The following is a 26,815-nucleotide window of genomic DNA, read 5'->3' on the forward strand; positions in this document are numbered from 1 at the left end:
ATCAGTTTGTACGACCTCACTCATGCTAATTTGTATGATTTTTGCTAATTCAAAAGTACAAGGTTGTACGAATTAGCCACCTGGTCGTGAGACTGCGTTAAGATATAATAGCTGTAATGTTTTTGGTTAAATCTTGTCAAAAATTGTGAAGACAAAACATACTTTTATTTATTTATTTATTTTTTAGCTTTTTGCTTTATATGTCATTTTGATGATATTTAGGTATGTGTTTTAGTAGACGGTTTGTAGAGATTCCTACATTATCACCCTTATGACATCCAAGATGTTGTTTTTCTTTCTTCACTCGAACAGTATTGTTGATTTTTTAAGTTGGTTTAAGCTGAACCTGTGGTCCTTAAGGATTCATAATATAGTCAATGGGTGCCGTCACTTTGAAAGTCAAAAACGCAGGAACAGGAGATTAATACTGGTGCTTTTGATAATATATTAACATCTGATGAAGCCAAACGATCGGTCTGTGCATGTAAATCAAAATCCTGTGTGAACTGATGCCACTGTAGTTTACAACAGAGAAGTGGGGATACAAGCAGAAAGTGAAACATCAGACATTGTAAGGCAAATCAATGCAAATTTGCATCATATTGTCTTTGATGCAAATCGAATTCAGCTAATTGAATTGAAAATTGTCACCTACTTTTACATATTCTCAAGCAAAGCAAATGTTTACTGAAAACATCATATAATGTAATACAGTTATTTGGCCACATGCTTGAGCAAACTAATCCAAGGTAACTGATGTGTTATTCAAACACTAATTTTCCCATTGACTTGTGTGTTATGAATGGCCGGTACCCATGGGATCAGCTTAAAATCATCAGTGTTCAGTGAAGAAACTCATGTCGGGTGGCAAAAAGATGAATAAATTAACAGCAAAGCAGTATTTTGGGTGACCTATAATAAAGTTACCAGCTGATTGGCACATTATTTGCTCGCCAAAGCCATTTTTTACTAGCATTTGGCTCTCACCTGACAGATACCTCATGCCTTTCCAACCATTAGTTTAAGTTTTTTAAACGATGCGAGAAACTCATTGGATTGCCGTAGATGGGTTATGCGCCTTGTGCCAGCAGCACACCAGCAGCCACAGCTGGGTTGGATCAAGGCTGTTTCTTTCCAACACAGCTGTGCACCGAACTGACCAGGGCGCCCATCGCATTTGCCCTTTGAAAACCACAGTGGGGACCAAATCTCTCTCTCTCTCTCTCTGTCTGTCCTGCATGCCCACTCATCAAACATACAGTTTCTCTGCCAGTCTAGTGCGGCCTTGCATCTCCTCTAAAAATACTATTAGCAGCAAAATACAAGGATTATATAAAAGCATGAGTATAAATGTATAAATATAAAGTGCATAATGAATGTATTGATATTTGCCGTTTCAGAGTTGCAGTTTCCTCAGGGAGTGGCGAACCAGAGCAGCCGGGACACTCTTTAAAGTGGTGCGCTGGGATGTGGGAATGTGCGCTTTTGGGCCGGAGTGCTGAGCGATGCAAGTGATTCTGGCTCTCGCTCATATAACATCACTGATCAGTCTCACTCAGGCCATACCTTTAATTTCCAGAACTTTCCACATGCATTCATAGGCTCAGATATTGAGGATTAGTTCGCCCAGTTGTCAGGTTATTTCTGTTTATCGCTTCTCTCAGCCTTTTCCCCTCTCGTTCAATCTCTTGTTCAATCTTCTTGTCGTGTTCTCTTATAATGCCTTTGATATTTCCCCCCCCCCTCTTCTTTACTCTTCTCTAAAGTATATTTTGTCCAGGAAGGGTGTTTCAGTGAAGATAAAAGACATGTTGACTGAAACGTAGGAGACAATAACTTTAGTCATTATTATAACTTCTGATTAAATGGCAATTCCGGTAAATTCTGTTGTTCTTACAGAAGTATTAAAACTGGCGTGATTAAACCCTCGGCCGTTGACGTTTGAAATCTGCGAAGATCACAGAGCGATGTTTTGGTTTCAGTGCATCTGTACGCTGCTCACTGATTGCACTTGCTTGTTTTAAATCCCTACTGATGACAAATTGTGGCTGAGGTGGGACTGTTAGCACACGCTAGCGTAAGAGTACCAACGAGTTCCAGCGGCTGCATGGGAGTTGCCATTATTACTTCCTTCAGATTTTAATCTTTTTGTGAACATGAAGTTTGTTCAATGAGTCTCCTCCACTTTCCTTCCTATTCTGAATTTGACTTTCAATTGTGAGTCTGCAGACAACACCTCCACCCATATCTATATGCGGAAATAAAAGTTTGATCACTTATAGATATCCAAAAATGCTTGATTTTTCCACTCCATTTAGCTGGATAGAACAATTAATATCAGCTCTTGGCTTGATTATTAAGACAGCAATTTTAATTGGCTTGGTTATGCAGTCTTTTTCTTTTTTTTTTTGTTACAATCTGTTCTTGCATTTATTCAACGGGATAAATCGATGCAAAAAGAAATGCTATTATCATTTACTTACCCTCATGTCATTATAAAATCAGTTTGACCGTATACCTCCTCTCTGAAACTCGCAAAAAAGAGATTAAAAAAATATTTTTAGTTTCTTTCCATACAATAAAAGCCAGTGTGGTCCGTGTTTTCTTCTTCTTTTTTAACAATTGATATTCATTTTATTGAGAAAAGCAGTCAAAACACTACTAATCAAAATTTGTCTGCTACATTTCTTTGAACATTTAATTTAACATTTAGTTTAATATTCACATTTTTTAACAAGTATCTTATGCTCACTAAGGCTAAATTTGATTTTTAAAAAAATTAAAAATACAAATAAATCTGGAATATTATAAAATATTATTACAATGTAAAGTAATTATTGTCTTCTTAAATATATTTTACATTCATGATTCCCAATATGGCAGAGCTGAATATTCAGCAGTCAATATTCCAGTCTTCAGTGTCATATGATTCTTTGAAAATGTTGTAAGCTGATTTATTAATATTATTATTGTTATTATCATTATCAATGTTCAAAAAAGTTATTATTCTTAGCATTTTTTGGAAATATTTGTGGCACAGCTTTTTAATTTTATAAATGCCTGTACTGTTACTTTTGAGCAAATATATGAAAGAAAGTCAGTTTAAGTATATATATAACACAATGTAGAACATGGGGTTGCTAAGCAATTATTTTTAATTTAATTTTAAATTTATTTTTAAACAAAATAATTACAAAATAACAACAAATCACTTAGTGTGACCAAAGGAAATATTAACTAACTGTAAATATCCTGATCGTCCCCATCTCCGCTTTCCGTCCCTCAGACGAATGCACTATGGGAAAATTTCCTGTAAGGCACTGCATATATACACAAACCATGAGGACAGAAAATGTGTCATGAATCAGATTGTGGTCTTTCTTGGAAAACTCTGAATGATATAAGCTCTCTCTGAGAGTAACAAACAGTCAGTCTGCTTTAAGGTGTATGTGTGTACACTGATGTGTGAGTGTGCATTCATCGCAGTGTGGTATTTTTGTCCATTATAGCCCTAAGTGAGCATGTCTGTGGTAAGACGGTGTTTACCTATGGTCAGATTAGCTATACTGCAGGCCTGTGGGTCTCCCTCTGTATATAGGTGAGACAGGGAATGTGAGGGGACCTGAAGACAGACAGGGAAGAGGTTAAAATTAGCAAAAAAAGGACCACTATGTTGCAGTGCCGATCATAAACAGCATTTTACAGTCCATGGCGAGATGTGGCCATGATAATGAACTGATTCATCGTCACAGCATGTGCTAATGGCTCACTAAAGAGGACTTGTGGAATGACAGTCTTTCGGGGAATGATGAAAGGATGTTGTAGTAATTCTCTGGTGTCCACTAAATCATTAAACTGAGGAAATAACCAGGTACATTTAACCACAAACTGACTATATCCTGTAGCCGAAGGCTGAAGGCCATGGCTAACGGGATGAAAGGTAGGAATGATTCTTGGGGCCCACAGATCCAAGGAGACCAGTAGGATTGATGTAGGATCCAGTATAATATTTCATTTGAAGCCACATTAAAGAATGAAGGCGAGAAGTTTATGTGGTGAGCGAGTCATACTGTCAGGAAAGAAACAAAAATCTGCACACCATAAAAGACAAGAAAGGAAGGAGTATAAAAACAGAAGCAGCGTAGAAACACTAAACACAAAACCTTTTTAAGAAAATTCAGTTAATGAAACAAGTCATTTTTAACAGTAACAGACAAGAAAGTTCACTACACTGGTCAGGGGGAAAATGGCTGAGTTTACCGCTTCTTTTGATGCTTTGATTCTCACACAGTTCTGCAAATTCATTTAATTTCCAACAATCACATGAACACATCGGTATAATATAATTTTGCTGAAATAGTGATATCTCAGGAGATTGTGGTATGGTAATGGATACGACTATGTTCATTTATTTGGTACTGGTGGAATATAAACTGCTGCTGAATTTCTGCTGTTGTTGGTCATTGCTGTAGATTATTGCTTGCTAGAACAGTGATTGTTAAAAATAGACATTACAAGGAAGTGTTAAATGGATAAAAAGTGGTAGTAGAGATTTATATTGTTAGAGTTTTTTTTTTTTTTTTTTTTGAATAAACGTTTCGACTCTTTGTTCATCAAAGAATCAAACTTACACTTTCCCGCTTGAAGTATTAGGACAAATATGACTTTCTAATGTATGACGTTGATGTTTTATTTACTTCAAGATAATCACAAAATCTTATTACGTTACACCAATTACATATTGCATCCTTAAAATCGAAATGTTTCGTTTTTTCAAATTTCTCATCAAATTTTGGAAAGCAGAATAAAACAGTAAGGAGGTGTTAAACAGAATAAGAATAAAGTATGAAAGAAATCTTGATAAACATGTAATTTAGCAATACTGGCAGAATCGGAAAATTACTCAAGCAACATTTAAACTTGGGTCATCTTCATCCAAGCGCCACGTGTCAGAACATGTGCGGCGTCCACCAGACCACATCTCCGTCCAGGCCTGTCTCAAAAAAGGTGAGGGGCCTAGAGAAATATACAGTCAGGAGGCCCAGACTCCCTATAGCTACAGATAGGCTACATCTACGGCACTAATGGTTTCCTTCCAGGCCTGAGCCGTGGATTGACAGAGAGAGATACAAACAGACAGAAAGAGAGAGAGAGACCGCTGTGGGACAGATGAGAGTAGGATGCTATTCCTCCCTTCATCCGTGTCAGCCTGCTGCTACTGAAGCGTAGTGTGTGCACTTGCGCACACTTTCCGCTAGCTTGTCCCCAGCTCCAAGCAGGCACCCTCTAATTAGGGCTGCGGGCAGGCCTGCAGTCTTTGAAGCTTGCAGCAGCACCACAGCAGCTCGCCACAGCCGGGGTGACAGCGGCATCCCACAGAAGATCACGAGACAAACCCGTACAACATGGACACGCAGGATCTGTTCTGTCTTTTCTTCGCTATATTCCCCTCTTGCGTTATTGCGCAATACTCTTTCTCTCACCTTTCTATCCTTCCTCCATTTTTCTTTGTTCTTATATATAGCTGGTAGTACCACATGGGTGGATCCACAAGACCGATCCGGCCTTAAGCTGCTCGAACGATCGCTTTAAAGTGCAGAAACACTTGCAAAGGCAGGTGTGAGTACGGTTAAACTAGCTTGACAGCTTCTGACATAATATCAAACTTAATTTCCCATTCACTGAGACCCGTCTGCACTCTTGCCTTTTACCTCGGTCTTGCCTCGCAGCAGAAATTGAGGCCTAAAATTCAAGCTTTTTTGCTTGTGGGCTCTATGTCAATACTGGGCACTGAATGTTGATGTTTACCTTCATTTTAGCTGTTTAATCATATTGTCACAGCCTATTTAAAGGAAACAGGCTGTTAGCCAGTACACAGCTGGCAAGGGCAGCAGCGGTATAGTAAAATATAAATATAATAAGAACGTTTTTGAGCTGGTGAATCCATTCTGAGCAGTGAAACATCACCACAGTGACCACAGCTGTGGCATGCGTGCAGGAAAAAAGCAGCCCAGGCCTCTGAAGCCTGAGAGAAGAACCCAGTAGAACCAATAAACAGGCAGAAATGTGCAGCATGTGCCCTACTTCATTTTAAACGCTGCCATTAGCATGGATCCCTCTAAAGCTATTGGTTACGCATAACAACACTGGACATCATCGTCATCGTAATAACGAACACTACGATTATCATTATAGGTGCAGACCACCATCTTAAACTAATTTCTTGAGCATGAATGAGCAAATTTGACTTGCATCAGTTAAGTGACAAAAAATTGTTAGAGGGTTAGAAACCTTAGAAACCGAAACACTGAAACTTACCTCATCTTGCATATTTAGCCGAGAGTAAAGGTCACCACAGCCATAGAGGTGAGTGTGGTTTCAGCTCATCCGTGGAAAAAAAACAAAAAAAGGCGGTTTCAGGTCGGTTACGAAGGTAAAGAGAAACATAGAGGGGGGAGGTCCCACAGGCTGCTATTGATGCATTGAGTTATTCAGGGCTCTTGACTTTAGGCCTCAATTACAGCCATTTGGCAGGAGCACTAACGTGTGGAGACGCGGCTGTGGCGAGTCCGGTCCACACTGCCCGACCCTGTGCTTGTCCCCTGGGCAGTGCTTTGTTTTTTTAGCAGGCGGCTAGCTCAGGCTGCTTTTAGCCTCTGCTTTTATACATCTCTGGTATTATTTTTTCCCTGCTTGCTCCAGCTGTGACTGCCCCAACCACTCCTCGTGCTCCACTGCATGTGGAGGAATGGAGTAATCGGACATTGACGCTGCACAGCTCTCTGCATGCATGAATGAATTCAGTGACCCATCTTCTGTCTCTGCTCCAATCAAAACAGAGACCTCAAGAGACTTCAGAAGTGAAGTTAAGATTCAGGTGCCCTTAGCTGAAGTTGTGTCCTAAATGTATATCTATCTACACATTGTGCACAGAAATAGCATTTGATATAGGAATTTTACCAGGGTAGTGTCTCAAAACTTAGTGTATTTTAGTGTGAATGCACAACTAGCAAACGCACTACTGTACGTATGATACAGTGTGGTGCAGAACATTGTAAAAGTATGCAAAATGGGACACACCTTTTACTCTGAGAAAAACTACAAAAATTGAAGCATGTCACTGAGTCAAAGGGATTTCTTCATTTCTTATTTAACACTGAAGGTGTACCTTAAGGGTACTCTAATGACTTATTTCCAACAAGCGGTAAAGGTCAGTACAGAATGATATGATTTGGCACACTGCACCCTTATCCAGCTTGTAATTCCACACCAACAGTACCCTTACTTGATAGACGTGGTGTAACCTATGCCAGAAAGTAGCAATCAACATCATTTTTGCACGAAGCAGAAACCACATTGTTTATGTGTGTGAAAATATTCAATATATTTTTTGTTTGCGCACTCTGGTGTAAAAAAGCCTGTCATTGTTAAACAGGCCCGTTTATAACTTCTGACAACAAAAACAGAAAACTGTGTACTGTGCTGAACCAAGCCTTACCACCCAGTGAAAATGAGCAATAAGGTACTAATATTCACTGTTTTTGGTACAGATTCAGCTTGCCCCAACACACTTGCCTGTTTCTAGCATGTCTGAAGACCTTGATTACTTGGTTCATATGTGTTTAATTAGGACTGGAGCATGATTGTAAAACCCTCTAAGATAAGGTAGACAAGGCATGAAACTGCTGCCCTTGTGAGAAGCGCCTAAAAGTAAAAAGTTTTTGAGAGCGTTTGTTAAATTGTCTTTGGTTTCCAACGAAAAGAGAGTTAGTTGTGCATGGTGGCTGTTAAGACCCTTTACGGTTTATCATCCAGTTTGAGGGCACTGCCCCTCTTTGCCCTGAGGTTGTTAGGGACAGCAGGAAGCGGTGAGGGAAAAAAAGCTGCTATTACCTTGAGGGGAGTGAAAGAGCAGCTCACAGAACACCGAATCCCACCACAATCCACAAGAACGCCATTCCAAAGAACGAAAACAACTAAAAACAGAGTTGTTTACCAGTTAATAGTGGAGAAACACCAAGTTGCCCATGCTCTTTCTCTCTCTCTCTTTCTCATTCTCCTCCTCCCCCTCGGCACTCAAGCTCCCTGTCCCTCCTGCACACCCTTTGTTGGTTAGTTCCGTGGGTAGCCCTGGTGCCCATGTGAGAACCCAGCAGACCCAGTTCACTCACCCCACTGACAGCAGATGAAAGGCTCCCTGGCTGGCATTATTTGAAAGGCACCCATCTCCCTCTGTTTTGGCCCGGGTGTCCTCTTATTTCACAGGGCAAATTAATAACTCTGCTACATCAATGGACTCTCACTAAAAGAGCCTGGGTTGGCGTCTGAACCACTGCCATCGCCTGGTTGACGGGGAACAGCCGCTGCTGTGTTGCCTTTAAGGACGTGGGCTCTTTTCTTGAGGGCAGAAGGGATTTCTGACTAGATCTGACCACTTCTGAGGCATTGTCAACAGCCAAGTTCAATAGGCAGGCCTGCAAGGAGCCATGTCTTTATTTACGTCCATCAAAGGGAAGAGGACATGCTCAGTGGGATCCACACGCTCTGTAATTGTGTCTCTGTGATCTCCAAAGTCAAGATGCAAAAACTTGAAAACAAGTTCATCCACTGCATTCCATTTATGCGTGCTGGGATTGCTCAAACGTACCTGGTTCCCATGAGGACTAGGGCACCTGTAGGTAAAATCATCTATCTGTGCAGGGTGAGCTAGTGGAAGTAAGCCACGAGTGTTATAGAGAAGATTTTGACCAAATTCTTCAAGACCTCAGTGACTGTTACTCATGATATTAAGAACGTATTTAGATTAATGATCCAGATACAGAGGAGAGTGAAGAGTTTGCATGTTCTCCCTGTGTTGGCTTGTGTTTGGATGCACCACAATCTAATGAAATGCAAGTGAATTGGAGTCAAATAGATGGACTGGCCTGTTTTGGGAGATTATATGGATGGGTCCAGTTAAGTGAGAGTTCAATATAAATAGAAAAATTAAAAAGAGTTTTAAACATCCAAAGAGGAAGGAATAATAATTGAATGATTGTTTAGAGGAACAGTGGGCCAGGATGGTAAGTGTGAGGGATAGGTAAAAGTTTTACATTGACCTGCACCAAGCGGTCAAAGTGAAAGAGAGTTTGATTGGAAGAGTGACAGTAGTGTTTTCCCCATCCGCTCAATTACTCTCTTTTACTCCTTGTTCCAAATGAGGACATACCAACCCCCAAACCTAAAATACTTTGATATTTACAGACATAAATAATAAAAAAATAAATCAACACCAAACACCACGTCTGTTAAATTTGCTTTTGAAATGGGCACAAAACCACTAGCCCCTTTCCGGCAAATATTTGCAGAGCTAATTTGGAAGACTTGGGTCTGTTTCCTTTCCCTCATTTAAAGAGAAAGTGAACAGACTTCGAGTGTCGTGGATATATCTGTTCTTAAGGTGCTGACCGCTGGCTACCTCCACACAGTCACGACTTGTGTAAGTGGAGCGTCTTCTCTTAGTGCTGTAGAATAGAGCGGCTCCTGTGTAACAGTCTTCCAAGCTATAGGCTGCCGTCTTTATACCAGCTTCATCTTCAATTAGAACAGTGAACCCCTCATGCAGATCCCACCACTGCCCATTACCTCAGCACAGGCCAGCACACACTGGAGCTCTGTCCTTTAATATCTGATAGAAATAAGATCCATTGAGCAACTGATGTGAATGGAACCTAGAACCAGGAGGCTGCAATATACAAACCAATATTTTTTCAGCTCAACTGAATTTTCACAATGCTTGTCTTGTCCATATGCTATAATGTGTTTCCATTAGGGTCAGTGCTGATAAAGGTGCCCAAGATGACAAAGCAGGAAAAATGTTGCTATGCTGCTATTTTTAAAGTCACAAATATTGATACTTATTTATTCCATTTGATTTAAAAAAATTTAAACATAATTATAAAGGGATCACATAGGCTTCCTGCCTATTTGTCAAACTATACTGGATTGGATTTGACTGGAAAGTATTTTTAAATATGAATATTTGAAAACAAAACTGATTTACTGCTTTTTTTTTTACAAAACTACTTGTGCAAACAACATCCCAATTCCTTTCTTTTTAAATGTGAGCATTTTCTCTTATTTAGAGACACCACCTTACTTTTGTGTAATATTGCATGGCTTAATAGATTAGGACAAAAAAGAGTCTGTCTCATAAGCAGCGTGGTTACACCTGTCACCAAAAATGAACGGCCTAAACAAACGGACGTCTTGTGATCAATAAATGATCAATCATTCAGACAAACGCGTCAGGTTCTAGTCTAGTGTGTTTCCTGAAGCGTATCAATGTTATAAAGAGGTAGGGGAGGGCAGCAGTCGCTCACTTTTGTTTGAGGAGCAGCCAGGCTCGTTCTCTATTTGTGGATCTATGAATGGGAGAGTCTGAGTCCACAGTTCTTACCCGAGACTTGTGTTTGCCCAGCCAGGCGCTGTGAAGCGTTAAAGGGAGCCGGTGGGTATACGACGCACCCAATGTGACCCATGGGGAGGAGTGACAGGCAGGGATAGAGAGGGGCAAAAAACTGGCAGGGTGCGGTCTCAGTTCGCCGGCAACTCAGATCACTTGACGTGCGCCAAAGGACGTGCTCATTCAAAGACAGCAGCCGCAGCGGTCTCTCCGAGTCTGACAGCTCTCCCAGTGTGCGTCGGAGTCACCCCGTATCTCGCGCTCCGAGAATCTGTTAGGTAAATAGATGGACTTGCCTGCTCACTCTCATTTCGGTGATTTTTTTGAGAGACCAGCGTTTCGCATTCTATGGGCACTGAACACTTGGTATCACTGGATCTTTTCTCCGGCGTCTCTCCATGACAGCCTCTGCGTAAAGCGACTTTTACGCACGGACGATGGCGAGGATAAGGGTGTTAAAGAAGTAGAGGTTTTGTCCTCCCCATCTATTACCCCGTGGGGGGGAATAAGGATCTTCCGGGGGGTAGTTTCTCATTGAACGGCGAGCTGTGCCACCGTACCACTCCGTGTCGGAGTGCCCGGCCGGTTGGGGTGGAATGCGTCTCCCCGTGGTGTTTGGGCTCCTCGTCGGCTGCGCCCTGATTTTCGCACCTGTTAACGAGGGCTGTGGGCCGGGGAGGGGACATGGGAAAAGGCGGCCTCCGAAGAAACTGACACCCCTTAATTACAAGCAGTTTAGTCCAAATGTAGCCGAAAAGACGCTGGGAGCCAGTGGGAGACACGAGGGCAAGATCACCAGGACCTCGGAGCGCTTTAAAGAGCTCACACCGAACTACAACCCCGATATCATGTTCAAAGATGAGGAGAACACAGGTGCGGATCGACTCATGACGCAGGTGAGCGACACTTGGATAATGCAGCTAGAATGAATTCAATTATCAGCCCATTAGAAACACACTCAGTTGCTTTGATTCGATTGCGAGCGCATTAGACCTGTTGCTCAGCGGTGCGCCCTTTGCTCAGTCCCACCGACGCGCTCCTATCGATCTTCACAGCTTTCAGAGGAATTGATTGCTGACAGCGGTTTGTCTACTAAAGTCGCTTAATAATAAAGCTTCTTCGACGGCTCTCGGGTTCAGCAGAGAATCTTGCGTTTTTAAAAGTCTTGGTTCTTAAATTTGGCTGCATGGTTCTTTGGGGAGTTAAAAAGGTTATGGATGTTATGTTGCTGGTCCTTCGGATCTGCACATTGGTCTCTTAGCTCTTCAAAACAGAAAACGGGTTGTTTACTGAATGAGTAGAATACGATAATCTTATGATGGTTCTCTGTGGGGGAACTTACAGGTCATTCCGGGGAAATCTAGGACCTGTCAAATACTTTTCAAAATGTTCTTGCGTGATGCCGATGGTATGAAATTATATTTCGATGTAATACTTTACCAGCAAAAACTCTAAAATTAACATTTTGACTTATTAGTCATGAATGGAAATAGTTTCACAAATAAGTAAACCTTCCATTTAGTTTGTGTTTCATTTAAACAATTTATAAATTAATCTCTAATGGATCTGAACTTCCTACTTATTTTCTTTCCAAATAATGAAACCGATTTTGCTTGAAATCGTGGTTAGTTACAGTATATCTGTGCGATGGCAATGAATGCTTGTTTCCATGCCGAAAAATGAATTTGCTGTTAAAAGCAAACTTGTCTTGTGTATTCTAAAGGGTGGTGAATGTGGTTAGGTTAAATGAGTAAAAATGAATCACTCAACATTTTGTACCTTGGTCGTTGAAAAATACCTGTGGGATGGTAAAAATAAGTCAGTATGTATTTGTGGGTTCAAGCATCACTCAGTTCTCCTCATGATTCAATAATTTGACATTATGTAATGTTTTACGTGGGTGCTATTGAAAATAACCTCTTCGGGCATGAAAGAGAGGTGCCTGGGTTAAAAACAAAAACTATAGCATATTGTACGGCATGTTAATGTGGAAAAACTGGGTTTAAAGAAATTCTTTTAATTTGTTAATATAGGAATAAAATCTAATTTAGGAAAGCTGTGGATAGCTCCGCATGGAAGAAAGGGTAAACAAATAGAAGTTAAATACTAATCAATTCATCTTTACCCTTCATCTATATCATACATTATTTGTGGTGTTATAGACATACACTTCAACTCACTAAAGAGGTGATCCTGGACTCTTTAAAGCATCACTTGCAGATCTCTGGAGTTTTTATTTCCCTCACCAACAGAAATCAGTGTCATTTGCATCGATTCTGCCTGCCTTGTGTCCTGCCCTGTGATGTAAATGCATGTGTGTGTGTGTGTGTGTGTGTGTGTGTGTGTGTGTGTGTGAGAGAGAGAGATTCAGTCTCTTTTGCCCTTTGGAGTTATAACTTGTCTTGTTTGCGTATTTCTTGCAAAATTCCAGTAAATGCAGGCCATCATCTTCCACGTGTGTAACCCAGGTCTAAACATCTTTCCTTGTTGCGTTCGCAGCGCTGTAAAGATAAGCTGAACTCTCTGGCTATCTCTGTGATGAACATGTGGCCCAAGGTGAAGCTCAGGGTGACCGAGGGTTGGGATGAAGACGGCAATCACTTTGAAGATTCGCTGCATTATGAAGGAAGAGCTGTCGATATCACCACCTCTGATCGCGACCGTAATAAATACGGCATGTTGGCACGTCTCGCGGTGGAGGCCGGATTCGATTGGGTCTACTATGAGTCCAAATCTTACATCCACTGCAGCGTTAAGTCAGGTAGGTCTTAAGACTATAAATATCACTCTGTTACAATGAAACTGTATGAAGCGTAACCATATCCAGTGCACTGTATCATGTTTATCCACAGACTTTATTTGTTGAACTTCACAAGTCTAAATTTATAGTCGAGCTCAGTACATCTAAAAGGGGAAAATTGCAATATTATTATGTGAATTTGAAAAACAGGTTATGACTGATGGTGTAACTCTCCAGACTGAAAGGTTCATGTGCGTTCAGTGTGCAGTTAAATCAGGTGTGTCCTATTGTGGTGAAGAGGATGGTCATTTCTCATTAACTTGGGTGAGATAAGTGGTAGACCTGGGATGAAGGTAACAACAGGTAACAGACCACATCATTAAACCTTAAACACCTGCCTCTACCCGAGTCACCAGAGACCAAATTACTGGCCAGACAGGCAGGAAAGTAAAAGTGCACCCATTCAGTGTTTTATTGTCTCTTCTTCTTTGTTGACCTGCATTTTCAAATTACCTGTTGCACACATTGTCTTCTTATTTTAAGATAATGAAATAGTCATTTAATTTAACACACATCCTTATTACACGTACATAACTGGAACCACAAAAATGCACCAACAAAACCCAGCAAACTTGCAATACCTTTTCTTCATGATACTTCTTCCTGCAAATGTTTTGAATAATTTTTTTTATCCCTAACCCCCCAGCTAACAATAAGTATATGGGACTATTCTACTTGGTAACTTATTTTACCTCAGTCAGACTCAGAATTAATCAGACCTTCCTGCATAGGCAGTGCATAGATAGGGTTTGACTATAAAGTATCTTTTTAAATGTATGTGTAGCATTTCACCACTGCTGGAGAGAAATGAGTCCTGTGTGTGGACATATTTGAGGCCCTTCTGTTATCTTTCTGATAGAGCATGCAAACACAAGCAAGACCTGTTGTCTACTGCTGTTTTATCAAAGTCCTCTATAGGTGTGTTCTTCAGCTGGCTTCTTCAATTGTTATTGCAAGATGTCAGGCACGTACTTCAGCATAAAAAGGAGAAAGATACAGTTAACCGGAGTACGAAACCTCAGCGAAATATCATCTCTTCAGACCTCAAATATAAACAATAAACTTGGAGCTGTGAGCACACGCACGTGCTAAAAGTGCACAAGAGTAAAATGTATGTGTGCATGTGTGTTTATATAAGAGAGAGAGAATGTGCCTTAAGAAGTAGGACTGGCTGCTAAAGTGCTGTGAGATGATTAACCAAGCTCTTTGTTTTCCAGACGGCAACTCTGTTGTCCTCTTTTCTCAGATCTCTTATCTCAGCCTGTCTTATCACCTGGCCTTGGTACTTACCTTTCCCAAATATTTGTGTAGGATTCAACAGAGACTTAAGACTCATTCCGGTTTTTGTAATGCACACATCGCTCCAGACCGCAGTCACTTCTGCTGGACAGAAGTCATAGGGAGCTGGGATTTAATCAAGTGGTTATTTATTAGCTTTTATTGCATTTTTACCTGCTGACTAGAGTCGTGCAAAGAAAAACTAATTAGCTTGAAGGATGGCGCTTCAAATGTTTGCCTTGTTATTTTGCCACTGCAACTCTCAGTTTGATTGGATTTTTATGGGTTTACAATGAGAGCGGGAGTGTGTTTGCGCTCGGGTGTGTGCGTTTTAAAGATTGAAGATTAATCTGAGGAAGGCAACGTGCCATCTGAGCAATCCAAAGCCGAGCTTTAATAAACACACGAGACCTTTGGAATTATTTCAAGCTACTGTGCGGAGAGAAAAGCGTTCGTTTGTCATTACATTCTCTCCGTCTCTCTTTCAGAGCACTCTGTGGCTGCAAAAACCGGCGGCTGTTTTCCCGCATCGGCTCGTGTCACCGTTGAGGACGGAAGCGTGAAGACGATGGACAGCTTACGGCCTGGAGAAAAAGTACTCGCTTCGTCGGAGAGCGACGGAAGCGGGCCGCTCATCTACAGCGAAGTCATGCTCTTCTTAGACCGCGATCCCTCCGCAGAGAAGCACTTCTATGCCATCGAGACGGATTCGGGCGCTGAACTGACCTTGACGGCGGCGCATCTCCTGTTTGTATCCGAAGGGAACTGCTCAGGGCCGGTAGCGAGTGCAGAGCTGAAGTCTGTATTTGCTAGCGACGTGCTGCCAGGGCAGTGCGTGGTGTCCACACGAGGACAGCAGGGACATCTGTCCCGGGTCACTAAGATCCGAATACAGGAGGACAAGGGGGTCTTTGCGCCGCTGACCCGCCACGGCACGGTGGTGGTCAATGGCGTGGTTTCCTCCTGCTACGCGGCCGTGGACCAGCACTGGTTGGCTCACTGGGCTTTCGGCCCACTCAGGGTACTTTATAGCTGGGGAGGGACAGTTGGACATCAGGCTGCGGGGATACACTGGTATTCCTCGTTGCTGCACTGGGTTGGGACTCGTGTGCTGGATCCAACACACTTCCATCCCTGGAGCATGATGGACAATGACAGATGAAAACAAGCGAGTCAGCAAGTTTTGGAAGGATCTAACAGAACGCGAAGCAAGAAAGTCCTGAAATGACGAACACAATCAGTTATGACCCCAAATAGACCTTAAAAGACTAGAAAGGATGCAGCTATTCTGTGGGTCGAGCCTCGTTTGAGGAAGTGGACAAAGTTGATCTTTAAAACCCATATTTAACACTTTCAGATGGGTTTTCTATACTGCCTACACTGGAACACTATCACAAATATATCAAGACGCACACATTTCCGCTCGGATATCTCCTATTCAGTCTCTTTCTATTTTATATACATTCACTAAACATATCGCTATAGGGGTGGAAGTGGGGAAGCTGTAGATGAATTTGCTTTATACTCAGGTATGCAGTGACTCAACCTCAGGCAATCAGACCAACGCGGCCTGATAAGGTTTGAGACAGAGGAGGAAGTTGTGTTAGAAAAGAAATGAGAGTTGAAGGTACACACAAACACGCCCATAGAAACATACACTCTTCAACCGGGTTAAGGCCTTTAAACATCAGGAAAATGTACTTTCAGGTCTAGAGCGGTTTTGCATTCATTCCTATGGTCAGTTACATGTTTCTCACTGTAAACGTAGAGGTGTCTGTCCCAACTTAATCAAGTATTTAATGGTCACATTGTACACTGTATTTCTCCATCTAGCATACATAAGGGTGTCTAGTACTTTTATGAAGGCTTCATTCGAACAAATTAAGAGTTTACTCTGTGCAGTGTGTAGCAATGTTTATGCCAGTTTATGTAGTCCTTATGTGTGCTTTATGCAGTAATACTCAGTTTCCCATACAACTTACTGTATTTATCTGTTTTGTGGCATTATTTACATTTTACTTAAAGATGTCAGAAATTATATAATATTTGTAAAACTATTTAAAGATCTATTTTTCAGAATTAAAGATTATGGAAATATCTGACTTCGACTTTCTTCGGTCCCCTGACTAAATTTCTCTGGAACTCAATTCTAAAAATGTATAGAGTGTATTAATAGAGTGCATTAGTGCTCAGACTTTTTTTAGTGGAAACTTTATTTGATAAAGACAATGGCACAAGACTGTGTACTTTATTTAGTGAGATGAAGAACTGCAATTACATGAAGCATTGTGAATGACATAATCAAATTATAATGTAAAAGTATACATTTTAAAGCTGTTAATCACAGCTATAAAAATACTATATTTAAAATGTTTTTTTGTTTACATAAAATGTGTGTGCATGCTGTGTAAAGGTATTATATAAACATATATATATATATATATATATATATATATATATATATATATATATATATATATATATATATATATATATATATATACACACACACACGCATTTAAGAAAAATGTTTAGACACTAAATATATTTACATGTAATATACAATATATAAATGTACATGCATGTACACATTTACAAAATATATAGTGTGGAAGTGTATCAATATGTTCATAATAAATATAAAACAGCACACACACATATGTTAACAAAAACTTTTATTTTGGATGCAATTAACCATTTGATTAATTTCTTTTAGATATATATTAAGCATATTAAGTATGTTATTTGTCCAGTGGACAGAGTATCATATTGTGATTCTCTCACTGGAGGAATTGTTCTGCAAGGTACCATGCGTAATGTAGTTTTTCCACTACTAATTCCTAAAAGACATCCATTAAGAACCTCAACGCTCAAAACAGATCTTCTTTAAAAGTTTAAGCTGTCTTAAAATCAATTTGAAATGAATAGGATTTCACTTCCAGAACCTGACTGTTCAGTAGTCCTCTAGCAGGGGGCTGGGAGCCATGAAGTGTCCTCAAATGACTATTAATATTTTATGAAAATTAATAAAACTAATTAAATGATCTAATAAATAACAAAAAAAAAAACTAAAATTGTGTTGATTAACTGGGGACCCTCGAGGGTTGAGAATAACTGCATTAATAAAAAACGTACTACTCAAAAACATAAGGCCATTTATAAAAAGCAAACCAGAAGTTCAATACAAAAAAAGAACAATGAAAATAAAATTCAGCCACTGCTAACACCAGCGTCCTTGTCAGGTAATAGGCTAGACATCTCTGGTACTGTCACTACCACCTCTTCAACAGGGGGGCTTCTGCAGGCACACAACGGGACGGTTCTCAAGACCCTCAGGTCCAGCACTTTCCTCACAGGTGGAGGTGGGTCGTACACTGCGTCTGGACTACAGCTGTAACCCTGCTGCTGGTCGGCCAGAGACACAATCTTCATTGAGCCTTCATGTCGCACAAGGCCCCTCTCGGGCAAAGTCCCTAAATCAAACATTAAAACATTAACTTATTCATCAAAAATCCAGAAAAAAAAATTAATAATAATTATAATTATATAATATATTATAGTATATATATATATATTATAGTTTCTGCTAAAATATGAAGCTTTTTTTATAATTTGTAGCAATAAAGGTTTCTAAATGTTGCTAAAATCAGCATATTAGCATATTAGACTGATTTCTGAAAGATCATGTGACAATGAAGACTGGGGTAACGATGCTGAAAATTCATCTTTGTCATCACAGTAATACATTAAGTGTTAAAAACTATTAAAGTAGAAAACAGTCATTTCAAATTGTAATTACTTTTACAGTATTACTGTATTTTCGGTGCTGTAAATAAATGCATCCTTGGTAGGCACTTCTTTCAAAAGTGTTAAACGATATTTCAGAACACAAAGGTTTTAATGTGAGTGTATTTCTGTGCAGTTCTACCTGAAACGGTGTGCTCTAGAAGAAAAGCCAGAACCCCCACAAAGAAAACGGGTAAGGTTAAAAGAGACTGGAGAAAAACATCAGCACTGGGTACACCTGAACACAAAGACATGAAAAGTCATGCAACGGAACAGACTCATGTCCAAACGATGTGTGTAATGTCCTTTAATGAAGCATCGTGTCATACCTGTTTGTATAAACGCACTGTGAAGTCTGAACCAGCGTGGCAGTGCTAATGACATGAACACTGTGAAGCCAATGTTAAAAATGTTGCGTCCCGAGTCAACATCTGCATGCTGGAAATACGTTATGCCTGTTGCTACGGTAAGTGTGTAGGTCACACCGAGCACAGCACCTGAGAGAACAAGAGCATACGCAAACTAACAAGCGCATCGGGCTAAAACCGTAACTATAAGCTGAGCGCTCCTGTGTGGATTTGTGTATACAGTCAAGAAAGACGGAGAGATGGAGGTAGAGTATGAGGTACGAAGATGGAAAATACACTAGCAGTTAAGACTTAAGCAGTTAAGAAAAAAAGATTCATATTCTCATCGAGGCTACATTTATTTGATTACAAATACAGTTATTATGTAAAATAACTGCTTTGAATATAGTTTAAAATGTAACTTATTCCTTTGATGCAAAGCAAAATTTACAGCATCTTCCTCCAGTCCTCAAGGTCACATGATCCTTCAGATTTGCTGCTCAGTTATAAACTACTATTACTGATACTCTGTTATTAATACTGGTCATTTTATTATCAATGCTGAAAGCAGGTTTTGCTTTTTATTTATTTATTTATTTGGATTTATTTTGAACAGATAATCCAATCCAATATAAGAGCACCATTTATTTAACTAGAATATATAAATAGAAATCTTTTATAACAGTTTAAATGTATTTATGTTTTGGTCAATTTAATGCAATCTTTGCTTTTATATTATATATATATATATATATATATATATATATATATATATATATATATATATATATATATATATAGATAGATAGATAGATAGATAGATAGATAGATAGATAGATAGAGATAGATATAGATATCAAATCATGTCATGTGACGCTAAAGATTAAAGTATAATGGAAATTCAGCAATGATGCTTTTTACATATATAGAAAGTATTTCAATTACTATTTCACAATACTATTGATTTTATTATATATTTTGATTAAATAAATGCGGCCTTGGTGAGAATAATACTACTTCTTTCAATAAAAAAAATCTTAATTATTCCAAACTTTTGTCTATCTAGTGTATAATGAAAAGATATAAAAACATAAAGATGATGATCACCATGGATGGCCAGAGGGACTGAGCAGAGCACCTGAGCTAACTGAGGAGACACACCAAGAATGAACAACAACACCCCAGCGAGCTGCACTGTGCTCCGGGACCCGGACTGAGAGAAAGAGAGAAACTTCATGAAGAGATGTTACAACAAACATAAACCGCGAAGCATCATTATAGTCTCGTACCTGGCTGAGCCCGATAACGCATGCATTAGGCACACTGCTGCACAGTCCTACCGGCGCCCCCATCAGGCCAGAGAGCGCACTCCCCAGCCCGTCCACACACAGGCCCCTGTTACAGGCATGTGCTGGAGGCACAGCAGCCTTCAGGAGCCGAGCTGCCACCACGTACACAGCCGGAGAGCTAATGCTAGCAGACAGGCCTCCCGCTACTCCTGCTGCAACGCTTCTTCCAGACAGCAGGGGGAGGGCTGGCTCTGAAAGCACACGAGAAACACAAAGATCAAGACAAAGTAACATTTTGAGCGCACCGAACCGAAAACAGATCTTACCAGGAAGGGGGAAGTCCAGCCAGGGCACGGAGTCATTAGGAAAGACAAAGTCAGATGAGTGCGGGCCGGTCCTGGACTGAATGAAGGTGGCGTTTCTCTTTGCTGAGAGCATGTGGGTCACAGAGTTCAGATGGACATGTCCCCAGTGCACCAGTGCAGCACAGACAGCGCACGTCACCATCACTGACAGAAGAACCTACACAGAACAGACACGAAGAGCAGCGACAGCTTATCTGAGGGACCCAACAGGGCATTAATGTCATTGCAACTGTATTATTTCCTATACAAAAACACCATGCGGTTAAAATTATTTGCAAAAGTGGAAAAAAATAGTAGTTTTTAGTATTTGCAGATGCCACATTTGCCTCATTTTAAATCTACGCGAGATAGAAGTACATGTAAAAGTTTGTGGTTGGTAAGATTTTTTAAATGTATATATATAGTGATAATATAGTGATATGGTTTCTATTGAAATATATTTGAACTATTGTAGGCTATATATATTTTTTTTTTTAATTTTCAGCATCTTCAGTATCACATTATCCCTCAGAAATGTTGATTAATATTTTTATTAATATAAAGTTACTTCTAAATGCAATGCAATAAAATATTGTGTTATTTTGCTTGTTTGTTTTTTGTTTTTTAATATATAGGAAAGTTATATTTTCGGCAGATGTAAATGCCCTTTTAACACCTCTGCTCTCTTTCGATTACTAGTTACTAAGTGCTTAAAGTAATCTACCCTAACACTGTAATATTTCTGTGATATGGTATTTTTTTTAAATCCTCTGCATTTATTTGAAATATTTAAAACATTTTGGTAACATTATAAATGTCTTTACTGTCACTTTTGACCAATTTAATGCATCTTTGTTAAATAAAATAATAATAATAATAATAATATTATTATTATTATTATTATCTTATTGGCCTCAAATGTTTTTGCAATATTTAAAAAAACATCCCAACCTTTAAAAAGAAAATATGCATTAACCTATACTTCATCGCATTACAATATACTGCTACAGTTTAGTATTTGTATTTATAAACGAACATTAATAAATGCTGTAAAAACACTGGATAATGTTATTCATCCATTTACACAGACGCACAAAGATGGATGAGAATAATAACTAGACAGCCAGGCACTGTCTAGATCCACACAGCAGAGAAAAACCAATAAGGATTTCCCAAAAGCAAGATTCCAATACGAGCTTACGATCACTCATAAAAAGCTTTAAACTGTTTCCCATAACCTTTGACAACATTCAACCTCATATTAAATTAAGAACATTTTAGCCAAAGATCACTGTAACACAAGGCACATCTTAGTTGGGAAACTTTGCCCAGATCAATGATATAATCTTCTTACAGGCAAAACACTGATCTAATGTGCTGCGGGTTAAAAGCTGTAAAAGAGCTCGACTACCAGTGCAACACAGGAAATCCCATAAATCATGACTGAAGGTGTCTGTGTGAGACTAGTTTTAGAAGTGAAAGCAAACTACTTCTTCTTTTTTTTGTTTGTGGAAAGTCACACATCGTTAGAAAGTGAAGAAACACTTGCGGAAATGGCTCTCAGAATCAATCTCAAAGCTGGAATAAACTATACTTTTTCAGTCAGGACTTGCGAAGACAGACTGCAGATTTCACAGAAGAGCGTGAGCACTAAACTGAGCAATTTTTTCTAGTACGTTTTTTGTAAGTTGCCCCATTATGGTTGAAGTTGAGTTGAAAAAACAAGTTGAAATGCACGCAAGCTCAAAAAAAGTCCACTTTCATTTTTACCTTATTTTCTCAATGACTCCCAAACGATTCGTTCAATGATTCATTCCTCCAAACACCTCCGGTGATTGGTCAGTTTCATTGAAAGCGGTGTTTGTGAGCTTTTAACGCTCTAAAAGCAACACCTAGTAGCAAAGAATGAATTCGACTTTTCAATCTGGCAACTGGACAGTATGTAAGACTGACAGCTTAGAAGAGTCAAAAACGTACATACAGCAGTTTAAGTAGTTTAAACTTTGATTCCATCCAGGATATCAAACGTCTTATATTTTATACCGATTCAAGCGTTTTATTTTAGTTTGCCTCTTAAAGGCACATCTTTCAAGTTAGTGTGTGATCTTAAGTCATTTAATGTATGATGCCCAGCTATTTATAAAGAAATCATCAAGTGTTTTATAATCTGTTCGGTCTTAAAGTGTATTCCAGTCTTAAAGAATCACAAAAAGCCCTTATTTGACTCACAGAAAGTCTCTTGCAGATGGAGAACACTGACAGCCGCAGAAAGTAGTGCAGGTGCTGAGACAGGATCACCAGAAGAACAACTGCTCTAAAAAAAAAAAAAAAAAAAAAAAAGGGGGAAAATAAAATAAATAAATTGTATTTAGTGTATCTATGTAGTTGATAAATGCAAAAGTGCGAAAGAAACACGTATTCTTTCTTAAAGGGTGTTTCTATATTGTTTAATACTAATGTAAAAATTGCTAATATTAAAACTGCTGAAAGTGTACACAGTATCGTAGACTTCAGAAAGGCTTACAGTGCAGCCATGCCCCAGTGGTCGGAGCAAAACAGTGCCGCCTCTCTGTAGATGGAAAAGCCCAGGATGCAGAGGAGAGGAGCCAGAACTAATGGTCCACAATGTCCCAGTGCAAAGCCAGCCAGACCGGTCGAACCCACGGAGAGCTGCACCAAACCTGCCACCACGGCCATGCCTCTCAGCTGCACACACAACATGCCAAGTAATGATATACATCAAATATATGCTTATCTTCAAAGAAACTGATAGATTCATTTTTGGTGATATTAGTTTTGTTTTGTTTAAATACAATGTAATTTATTCCAGTGATGCATCAATTCGGTGATGAATTTCTAGCATCATTACTTGTCTTCAAAGTCAGATGATCCTCCAGAAATCGCTCTTAATATGCTTATCTGGTGCCTAAGAAGCATTTCTTTGAATTTTGGTATAATTTATACACTATTATAATTTTTGTTACGTTTTGTTTTCACTTTAATTTTAAATTTGTAGAAATTTTGTTTTGTCATTTTTATCATTTATTTTTGCATGTAGCTTTTGATAAATTGTATTATTATTTTTTTATTATTTAGTTTTGCTTGTTCAATGTCAAATTAGAAATGTTGCCATAGCAACTAGCTCACATAAAGTTTAATTATTTTCAGTTAAAATGTATTTTACTTAAAGTACATTTAAATGTTTTATTTACCTTTAAAATATATTTATTTAAATAAATGAATACATACGTACGTATTTTATTTCAGTTGACATTTATTTTAAACAGCAGAAATGTTAAAATGGTTTTAGTCAGCTGTAATAAATAAATGATTCGGTTCCTCAGTGAAAATTAGAAATGTTGCCTTGGGAACTAACTGATATAAAGAATAATGATGATTTTAATAATCATCTTATTTCAAGTAGTACATTTTTATTTACCTTTAAAAACATACATGGGTCTAGGATGTCGAGATGTCCACAGAAAGCACATTAAACGTAAGTAAAAGTGTCTTATATACGTTTTTTGGTTGAAATTATATTACGTTGCCATTCAGTGTAACACAATATTTTTGTAACAACGTGATTGTTCTTGCCCTGTACATATTAAAATATATAAAAGAAAGCATATAAAATGTTTTTTTAAATTAGTAAAAAATTCTTACTGCTCACAAAACAAAACCTAAATTGCGAATAAAAGTGTTTTTATTATGTCTTTGACCCACATATTTAATTTCAAGTCGCAGAACTGTTAAACAGTTTTAGTTAGCTATTACAAATTAATTAATTGATTAAACAAATTGGGATGCAATTGGCCCGCATCTTTTTGCTAAGTGGGATCTGCTGCTACTGTGTGCTTCTGCAGAACAATGTGACAATGGAGGGTGGTCTGAATGTTCAGCACCACGGACAGCACTGAGCTCTACCTCTCTTATTGGGTGTGCTGGGGCCACAGGCTCCTCCGGGTCGGTGCACTGCCCCCTGCAGGCCACAGCGGTCCCTAACACACACACACACACACACACACACACACACACACACACACACACAACACAGCCAGCACCTGTGAGATTCTTTTCCGGAGACGGATTTGTTAGCATGTTTAATTGGGTCTGTCTTTAGATCGTCTTCATTTCAATTCTGCCGCTCTCACCTGGCTGAGAAGAAAGCAGAGCCAAGGCAGGGATCAGAAAGTCCAAAGATGGAGCCAGAATCAATGGCAAACTAAACAGAGGATACATTGGACTTAACCCCCCGTAGATGCTTTAGTACAACTTTATCAGCTCACATGGAAAGCAACAGGGCGAATGTGATCTTACCGCGATCCAATCCAGCTCTGCAGCAGTGTAGATACACCCGAGTAAAAGAGCACGGAGGCCACTATCCTGTCCTTATCTGCTTCCTGAATGAGTGTATCCACAACCAGAGCACACAGAGAGGACAGCACCAACACATGCTGTTACAGAAAACCAAACAGATTTGACTTTTTCAGTTGTTGCGTTCATTGTTTTCTCGGGGGAACTCGTCATGAGGTAAGATTTCAGCGAAACACCAAGTTAAAAAACTAAATCAAGTTTTAACAACTATACTGCAGTGATCCACACAGCAGTTAACGTGCATGCTTTTATTGTACTCTAGTGTATTAAATGACTGTCTATAAGAGATAAGAAATATAAATAAATACTTACTTGGAGTGCAAGGGCAATATTCAGCAACAATGAAGGACTGGATTGTACATCTAGGCTCTCTGTCCTTCCAGGCCTTTCCGGGTCCAAAGTTTGATCTTTACATGACAGTTTCTTACATCTATCAGTCTTCATTTTTCCACTTTTTCGTTTCCGTCTTCTAGGTCTTTCCGTGCCGTCACTCAGTGTTTACAAGGTTAACTAAATTCCTTCTTTCTTTCTCTCACCGTTTCCTCCTCATATGATGGCCTTTGACTCAGTTATGCAACGTGTAGGTTTTTCATCAGCATTACTCCTTTTAATCATTATCTTCCCATTGACTTAAAAAAACAATGGATTATTGCAACAGCTTTGCTTGGGAAGCTGATATGACTTGTGGAGAAATCTGTGGTTTTTACTGTAAGATTACTGTTAAACATACCCTTTTAAGTCAGCCTAATTGTAATAAATGTGCGGTCGTAGTGGACTCCAAATCTAAAAATCATTCTTTAAGAAAAATGCTTGCAGCTAATATACGACGCACACAGCACTTTAATAAAGGCAATTTAAAGGTTCTACTTTAAATTACACTTTAAATTATTATTTTTAATGCATTTAAGAAATGCACTTATTCGGTTTGTTTCACTAAAGAACATGTAAAAGTACTTGATCGTAATCTGTGTGTGCCTGTGTGTGTGTGTGTGTGTGTGTGTGTTCAGTTGAGTAAAAACTATTTTAATTTCATTAGTGCACTTTAACTATATTTTTATTGCTGTAATGAACTTTTAAAAGGCAAATTTTTTTTTATTGAGTTTACTGAAACAAATGAATTGTTTGATTTGATTTATTTTTGGAATATGGAGGACTTGCGCACACAAAAGATGAAATATGACAGGATTAACTCCATGTTTATTAGCATTGGTGAGTCAGCAGGATACAGGACTGCAGAATGACTACTCATGGCTTATAGTGGCGCAAAGTGACCCTGGTCACCTCAGCAAGAAAACATCAAGTCACTACACACAGACACACTGCTCGTGGATGTAAAGCATGCCCCTTTCACATTCACACTAATTACAGATATAGATATGCTCAGAGAATTTGTACCTTCTGTGACGAAACTCAACAAAACTACACAATGATCACAGCCACGAATGCAACAACACAACAACGCTAGCAAATACCGTAACTGCGCTCAAATACATGAAGAGGAAGTGTTTGTCCGCCAACAAGGACTTCCGATTTAATTAAGAGCTTGCGTGAGAGGTCATTAAAGATGCATTGGCAGCTTAAATAACTCAGTCTCTATACAGATCACTTTGATTTCTCAGTACTGGATACAAAAACCAAGCACGCAACACACACACACACACACACACACACACGTGCTTCAAAACTGGTGAAGCGTGGCAAGAATTCCCTCAAAGCTTGGGTCACGTGACACGTCCAGTTAGCGAGAGATCAGGGGTAGCAAGTAAACCAAAACCAAAAGCGAACAAGCTCTCATTTAGCACAACAGATGACCGGAGAACCGATATCTCTGCCGTACCGACATATCCTCACTAAACCTGCTCTTGCTCTGAGATTGATGGAAATTTCTGATCCAAACATGAAAAGACCGGAGTATACAACACTGAGAAAGACCCCAGTTAAAAGCCAGTGTAAATGGCACATAGAATCATTTTAACTCTCATTTGTCTCACAATGTACAAAAATAAAACTATAATTACAGTGTAAGAGGACTGAATTCATATTATGCATATTCTGAGCCACTTTTGAATGTTGCGCTGCATTAAAAGTCACACAAGTGAGCGCTAACGTCCGCTTTCTAATCGCAAGATGCCAATGTCTCCCGCGTGTCTACG

At 39.2% G+C, this 26,815-nt stretch overlaps 2 protein-coding genes across 2 annotated transcripts; one reads left to right on the top strand and one right to left on the bottom strand.

Moving 5' to 3' along the window:
• Positions 1–10,358: 10,358 nt before the first annotated feature.
• ihha (Indian hedgehog signaling molecule a) lies at positions 10,359–16,621 on the top strand. Its single transcript, XM_043249572.1, has 3 exons — positions 10,359–11,340; positions 12,944–13,205; positions 15,011–16,621. Exons 1-3 carry the CDS (start codon positions 11,041–11,043, stop codon positions 15,682–15,684), a joined length of 1,236 nt encoding a protein of 411 aa, XP_043105507.1. The 5' UTR covers positions 10,359–11,040; the 3' UTR covers positions 15,685–16,621.
• A 420-nt stretch (positions 16,622–17,041) lies between these two features.
• slc23a3 (solute carrier family 23 member 3) lies at positions 17,042–25,636 on the bottom strand. The gene is made up of 12 exons (XM_043249467.1): positions 24,975–25,636; positions 24,606–24,742; positions 24,440–24,510; positions 24,213–24,286; positions 22,813–22,994; positions 22,518–22,602; positions 20,271–20,466; positions 19,945–20,195; positions 19,763–19,868; positions 18,638–18,805; positions 18,451–18,546; positions 17,042–17,995 (listed from the first exon to the last, which is right to left on the bottom strand). Exons 1-12 carry the CDS (start codon positions 25,104–25,106, stop codon positions 17,733–17,735), a joined length of 1,761 nt encoding a protein of 586 aa, XP_043105402.1. The 5' UTR covers positions 25,107–25,636; the 3' UTR covers positions 17,042–17,732.
• Between the last annotated feature and the right edge of the window lie 1,179 nt (positions 25,637–26,815).

This window comes from Puntigrus tetrazona, chromosome 9 (assembly GCF_018831695.1).
Source record: "Puntigrus tetrazona isolate hp1 chromosome 9, ASM1883169v1, whole genome shotgun sequence".
NCBI classification, from domain to species: domain Eukaryota; kingdom Metazoa; phylum Chordata; class Actinopteri; order Cypriniformes; family Cyprinidae; genus Puntigrus; species Puntigrus tetrazona.